Source organism: Eretmochelys imbricata, chromosome 3 (genome assembly GCF_965152235.1).
Source record: "Eretmochelys imbricata isolate rEreImb1 chromosome 3, rEreImb1.hap1, whole genome shotgun sequence".
NCBI lineage: Eukaryota > Metazoa > Chordata > Testudines > Cheloniidae > Eretmochelys > Eretmochelys imbricata.
Genome location: NC_135574.1, coordinates 132,282,598 through 132,289,848, shown reverse-complemented (window position 1 = coordinate 132,289,848; position 7,251 = coordinate 132,282,598). Strand labels below are relative to the sequence as shown.

The 7,251-nt window shown below is 40.8% G+C and overlaps 1 protein-coding gene across 2 annotated transcripts in view; it reads left to right on the top strand.

Moving 5' to 3' along the window:
• The first annotated feature begins 1,446 nt into the window (after positions 1-1,446).
• Positions 1,447-7,251, top strand: part of SIPA1L2 (signal induced proliferation associated 1 like 2) — a 134,722-nt gene continuing 128,917 nt past the window's right edge. For both annotated transcript variants that reach the window (XM_077811836.1, XM_077811835.1), the window contains exon 1: positions 1,447-3,047. In XM_077811836.1, the coding sequence (XP_077667962.1) occupies positions 1,577-3,047 (1,471 nt within the window). In that variant the 5' untranslated portion in view covers positions 1,447-1,576. The remainder of the gene's footprint in view (positions 3,048-7,251) is intronic.

Sequence of the window (7,251 nt, the reverse complement as noted above, 5' to 3'; positions counted from 1 at the left end):
TTAGAGCAGTGGTGTGGGATATGGGAAACCTGATTCAAGTCCCTGCTCTATCTGATTGAGCAGAGTTTTTTGTTCCAGATGACTGAACTAGGTAGAGCATGTACTTTAAACTTGGTTGAAACTGACACATCTCCATTATGTCTGGAGTGTTTTGGCTTCAATTAAATGAAATTTCACTGAAAATGTTCCAACCAGCTCTAATCACCAACTGAATGTTTTTCCTAATCAGACTAAATTTTACTGAATCTTTTGTACCAGTGGACAGAATCACATGTGGATTTTTCCAGTCCATCGTCCAAGAAGTGAAATGCTGAGGGCTTGTTCACACTTAAAATGCTACAGTGGTACAGCTGTGCTGCTGCTGTAGTGCTTCAGTGTAGACCCTGCCTGTGTCAATGACAGGCATTCTCCCATTGGTGTGTGTAATCCACCTCCCTGAGTGTTGATAGCTAGGTCGACAGAAGTAGTTTTCCATTTACCTAGCTCTGACTACACAGGAACTTAAGTCGGCTTAACTACACTGCTCAGGAGCATGTATTTTTTACACTTCTCACTGACTTAGTTAAACTGACCAATATTTTAAAATAGACCAGACCTTAGTTTCTAGCAGATGTACTCACAAATGCATTTATGAGTGATGATATTGGCTGAGAGCGATCCCTGCCCCAAAGTGCTTTCATTTTCAGAGACATCCAAAAAAGGAGGCTGCACTGGGAAACCTACAGTAGAGAGTAACTTGAAGGGTATGCCTTATGATTTCCTTATTACTGTTGACTCTGTTCATATGAGCATCACCGAAGTGACTTTTCAGAAGATGCTTGAATATGGAGAGTCATCTTGGCAAACTGGGATGGGGAGGGCATTCCATGCATTAGGACGGTATTGAGAGAAATGCTGAGATGAAAGTAGGAAAAGAAGACAAATGGAATAGGTATCTCTTGCAGATTTAAATTAATTAGGCAGGGATGTATTAATAGTGGATTTAAATTGGTTAACTGTAGTGGCTTTTGTTATGTTTATAGATAAGTTCTTCCGTACGTTAATAACAATCTTTGGATTGATTTACATATTCTCTACCTTTAGCATTAATAATTAAGAATACTACTGGGCTAATGTATTGGTTGCTAAGAAGTGCAAATGAGAACATACTTCTATCTTTACCTTTCTGACTACATAATAATTTGTAATATACTCAGTATGTTTGTATCTGAGTTCCTTTGAGAATATATGGGCCACTAAAGGTGTTTAGGATGTTTTATATTTACAAGTAACACTGTAGGCTTCCTGCTTTTGAATGTAAATCATTTTAATGCACATTTTTCTTTTTCAGAACAGGTACAAGGAATACACCTGGATTGATATCAAATTCAACTGAGGGAAATTCTAAATTCTAAACTGAGGGAAATATGAAGACCTGTTTTTCTGACTATTTTTTTTTATAAAAAAGACACTCTGATACGATTATGCTCTGATACAGACAGTAGTTGTCTTATTTTGCAATTCTCTGTTCCATATGTGATAACAGCAGTACCAGTCTTGGAGGTAAGACTAGGTACTCCCTTGCCCTTGAGTGGACATGAGCGATCAAAGGTCTTCACAAGAAGATAAGCACAAACCCAGCCGAACGTCCTCAAAGTTCAAGGAGGCTTCAAGAAGTATGCAGTCCGATGACTACTTTGCTAGAAAATTTAAAGCTTTAAATGGTAACGTGGGTCCTCCTGCTTCTTTAAATACATCTAGCAAAAATGAAAGTAATCAAACTAATGGTACGCCAGCTATGCCTAAAATGGGTGTCCGAGCGAGGGTATCTGAATGGCCTCCTAAAAAGGATTGCTCTAAGGAGCTAAGTAAAGCAGTATGGGAGAGTAGACCTCAAACCAGTTATGAGAGTGTTGGATCAGTAATTCCAAATGGACAAAATGACCAAAGTGATGGGCAACAAGAACAGCAGTTGGATTTGGAGTTTGCAGAGACCAAATATACAATAGGAGATCTCTTTGTCCATTCTCCCCAGAGGGGACTTCATCCCATAAGACAAAGAAGCAACAGTGATGTCACCATTAGTGACATTGATGCTGAAGATGTGTTGGACCAGAATGCCGTTAACCCAAATACGGGAGCAGCTCTTCATAGAGAATATGGAAGTACTTCTTCAATTGACAGGCAAGGTTTATCTGGTGAGAATTTTTTTGCAATGCTCAGAGGATATCGAGTGGAAAATTTTGAACATAAAACTCTTGCTCCATTTGGATTTCCCGAGTTTTTCCGCTGTGACCCTACAATTTCTCCAAGTCTTCATGCTGCCACACAGATTTCCAGAGGAGAATTTGTCAGGATTTCTGGATTGGATTATATGGATAGTGCCCTGCTTATTGGTAGAGACAGGGACAAATCTTTCAAATGGAGACTAAAATCAGAAGCAGTAGAAACATCTCTGTTTAGAAAACTGCGAACTATTAAAAGTGAGCATGAAACTTTCAAATTTTCTTCAGAACTGGATGATGGTAGATTTGAGAGAAACATTCGTCCTTGGAACTGTCAAAAATGTTTTGCACATTATGATGTTCAGAGCATTTTATTTAACATAAATGAAGCAATGGCTACCAGGGTTAATGTGGGAAAAAGAAAAAATATAACCACCGGGGCTTCAGCCGCATCACAAACTCAAATGACAACAGGCCAGACAGGAAACTGTGAATCTCCTTTGGGAAGTAAAGAGGACCTCAATTCAAAAGAAAACCTAGATGCTGATGAGGGTGATGGGAAAAGCAATGACCTAATACTGAGTTGCCCTTACTTCAGGAATGAAACTGGTGGAGAAGGAGACAGGAGGATTGCACTTTCCAGGGCAAACTCTGCATCTTTTGCTTCAGGTGAAAGTTGTTCCTTTGAGTCCTCTCTAAGTTCCCACTGCACGAATGCTGGTGTTTCTGTACTGGAGGTGCCAAGAGAGAATCAGTCAATTCACCGGGAGAAAGTTAAACGTTATATTATAGAACACATTGATCTTGGAGCATATTATTACCGAAAGTTCTTCTATGGAAAAGGTAAGTCTCTCCTTCTTGATGTGTACATATCAGGTTTAATTTGCTTAATATTTAGCCCTTTAAAAGAGAGCATTTCCCCCAAAGACTCTCAAAGTATTTGACAAAAATTAAACCTCTCACTATATCTGTGAGAATTGCAAGTAGTAGTATCCAATGAGTAAAATGAAGTACAGAAATATTATGTGACTTATCCAAGGTCACTGAGTAGTGTGGTGTAGTTTAAAGTATATTGTAAATTAGCTTCCTTGTACAAGGCTTTAGTTTTCTTTGCCTGAGAACAGGGCAAATGTTGATCTCCTGTCAAATTACTCTGAACAGATGGGGCACAAAATTTTAGAGAGGAGGCTTTATTTTTGAGGCTTTTTCAGTAGAGTTAACTACCATCTTTAATTAGGTGAGTAGCTGACATCCATCCACTGGAGTACATAATGCACTTCAAAAAAAATACATCACTATGTCTGGATTTTGTTCTCTTCTCCTATAGTTTATGTGTATTTTGTCTACCAATCTTGTTTGTTTCTTCCATCTTTCTCTCTGTGGTCCTTCCCTGTGTTTTCTTTTCTTCGGGGTGCTATTGGAATCTTCCATATACCACTCCTACATCGCTGTTTCTCTCAGCTCCCTCAAAAGCTCTGCATTACAATAGCCAGTCTTCCAGTTAAGCAAGGCTGGATGTGCTCCCTTCCAAGCCCATCAGCCCTGTTCTTTTAGTGTAGCTACACTAGAAAAATGTTAAACTGCTTTCCAAGGTGAAGCACTAGTATAGACACAGCTCAGGTTTTTATCCCATTGTAATAAAAACCTTTGTCTTTCTCCATAACAAAGGTTCTCTGCCTTTGGCTGAGTCTTCCTATTGTCATGCTTGCTGTGCCTTCCTAGCCACATCTGAGCAGCAGCAAGCACCACACTGATTGACTTACTACTTCCTCCTCTGTCCCTGTGGAAGGGACTCAATAGGATTCAGTACAGTTCTTACCTCCATCATGCTATGGAGATCTGAGAATGGGGACAGAATTGTGGGAACTGGGTGACAAGAAAAGGGAAGAAAGTAAGAACCTGAAACTTTGGTGGTGGTGGAGGAAAAAAGACCCACCGGTTGTGTAAAGAAAGACAGAGATAAGGATGGCTCTTGAGCTGTCTGGGAGGTCAGGGATAGGGACTGTTGGGTTTCAAGGGTGAAGGAGAACCATGGAAACTGGTGACATGAGAGTATTTAGCATATGTTTGGAGAGCCTGGGAGAAAAAGGGACTGATTTACAGGGAAAATGGAGAAGAGATGGACAGCTGAGTTAAAAATTAGAGTAAAAATAAAAGGGGAGAGGGGGACAAGCCAAATGAAAGTTTTTTTTTAAAATGGGTTTTAGAAAGCAAAAATTGTAATTTTCAAAAAATTGAAGAGTAGTCTTTGGCAGATTGCAGATAAGACTGAACAAAAGTTGCCTTGTTACGGAAGACAAAGTGGAGCATAAGAAAGAAGGAAAATTAAAAAAAAAAAAAAAAAAAAACAGAAAAAAAAAAAGAATGTTCTTTCTTTAGCAAGGCAAATTTCTCAGGACCCCTTCAGATAATACAATATATACAACCCATATTGTCATGCTGAACAGTTGACCCAAATGAAATATGTTTTGGGTAATATTTGCTTTGATATCATTAGAAATGTATGTTTATATGATTCCTTCACTAGAAACAGCACACTTGATGAGTATATGAATCAAAATATGAACACTAAGAAATAGAATTGTTGCCATCTGATAGCTGTTCCATAGCTTGTGTGAAACAAATTGTTGGTGTCATTCTTTTTCCCGGGGGCAAAGGCTCAGCAACCCACAATGACAGTTTTCACTAATTGGTACCCTGGTTGAAACAGTGGGAGTCCCTCCAGGTCTGGTTTGAGGTATGTTCCTAATTAAGTGTTGGGAAACTTGCACTGCTGCTGGCCATGCTGTTAACTGCACTGTGGGTAGAGGACTTCAGGAATCAGCATGCTCATGTGGACACCTTTTACAATCACTGATTCCTTAATGGTTTGGAATGTAAAAATTAATGCTGCTTACTTAATGGTTTTTTAGGATTCTTCTTCTAGTAGTGTCCTGTCGGTGCTCCATTTCATGTGCCGCTATGCCTTTGAGAGAATTTTGGTAGGGGTGCCTGTTCAGCCCATGCATATGCTCCACACATCCTTGTGCTGAGGCTATATGGGACTGTGTAGGTAAACCACCCTCAAATCCTTTTCAACTGTTTTCAGCATGAGACAGTCTCTTGGTGCCCATTCTCTCTAATATTTCAGCAGATAGTTGGCATATAGTTAATCACTTACAGTGCTTATAGTTGTTGGAATAGTTGTTCCCTTTCTTTTCTTCTTTTTCTTAAAAATAAAAATTAATTGTATTAATTTCAGATTTAGTTAGAAGCATCCCCTTCTAAGGGTTATTTTTCATTATTTTACTTGGGTATGCTGGGCTCACCGGGATTCAAGAGGTGCCTTTCCTGCCATGAGCTTATTCCAGTAAGTGATGGGCATTGCCAGTACCTCTGCTGTTTGAGTGATACTTGTATTCCAGTAAGCGCAAGAACTGTACTTTCTTCAAGGGTAGATCCTGGAAAAATAGGGAGATCAAGTTTAAACTTCTAATGATGGAGCAAGTTTTACAATCAGTTTTGGCTCCAGGGCAGAGGACCACTGTGTACATACACTCCCAGTTCTGCTAGTGCCTTGTCCACATCAAAATCTCAGTCACCGGAGACCCTTAGCGATGTAGGCAGTAAAGCAGCACCAAGTATATCTGTTATCAAAGTCCTCATTGACATCTGCTGCTAAGCAGAAGGAGGTAAGGAGTAAATCTCCAAGAATACCTTGGTTGCTGACTCACAAGAATGCTATAGAGACCTCACCTCCCAAGGGGAGTTCCATGCATTCTCTGACTGATACTGGTACCGCAAAGGAGGAAGAATCATTCATCTGAGATGAACTCAGTACCAAGTTTGGGTAGTTGTACCCAGAGCAGCAGGGATACTGTTGAACAGAGTTCTAAGCCCATCCCTGAACAACTCGGTATCAGTAACATTAAAGTAAAGGGTACAAAAGACCGCTTAGCTACCTACAGTACTCATGGAATCAGAGCTGACTCACGCAAATGCCATAAGTTAGGTACCAGCTGCATTGGGACTGAAGCAGTCCTCCACAGGTTCTCACTCGACCCCATCTTTGATACCATCGATACCACAAGAATTTAGGTACCCCAAGGACCCAATAGTGTCTTCAGAGCCAGTCTCTTCTCTGTTAACCAGTGCTGGGGGGTTTGTCAGCATCAAGACTCTCTTGGTCACTGACCCCTCTATCATCTAGATCATGATGTTCACCCCCATCTACTTTGCAACCTGAATAGCTATTTCCACCACCACCATGCTTGGAGTACGTGGAAGAGGACTCCTCAGATTCTCAAATTTCGGTGTAGGGTTCCAATGTCTATTCCAGGACACATCGTTTTCCCTCCTTCACTGACATATTACAGGAGGATAGACCTCAAATGACAACCACATGGCAGGAGCACAGATGGATGACTCCAGCTATGCCTTTTGGGCCCCCTCAGTGACCTTGCTAGGACTTCTGGACATTCTATTGTCAACAGATTGCAACTTGGCCTTTGCACCACCAGCGGAAATAGAGAAGGGCCCCTTTGCCTCAACCTCCTATGCCAGAGGAGGAGACCTTTGAGGCGCAAGAAGCAAGAGCAGATTGGCACCTTTCACTAATACGATCTTATTGCCTCACAAAGCTGTCCTGCCCCTACCACCTTCAATGGCAGATGACTTCAGGCAGTTTCAGGAACTGATGAAGGAAATTGCTGACACACTTCAGATTCCTGTATAGGAGATTCAGCAGTCCCACCTCAAACTCCTACAAATTTTGCACACCTGGACATCTATAAGAATTGCCATTCTGGTCAATGAAGCTCTTATGGAACCTGCTAAGACAGTTGGGTAAACCCCAGCTACTTCACTGCCTACCTTCTAGAGGGTGGATAAAAAAAATTATGTTCATGCCAGGAAATGAGAATTTTTATTTTTCCATCCAGCTCCAAGTTCCTTAGTAGTGGAGGCAGTTAATGAACACCTACAACATTGCTCAAAGTCCACCCCATACAGTAAGGACCACAGGAGGCTTGATCTTTTTGGTCACAAATCCTACATTTCAGCCACTCTT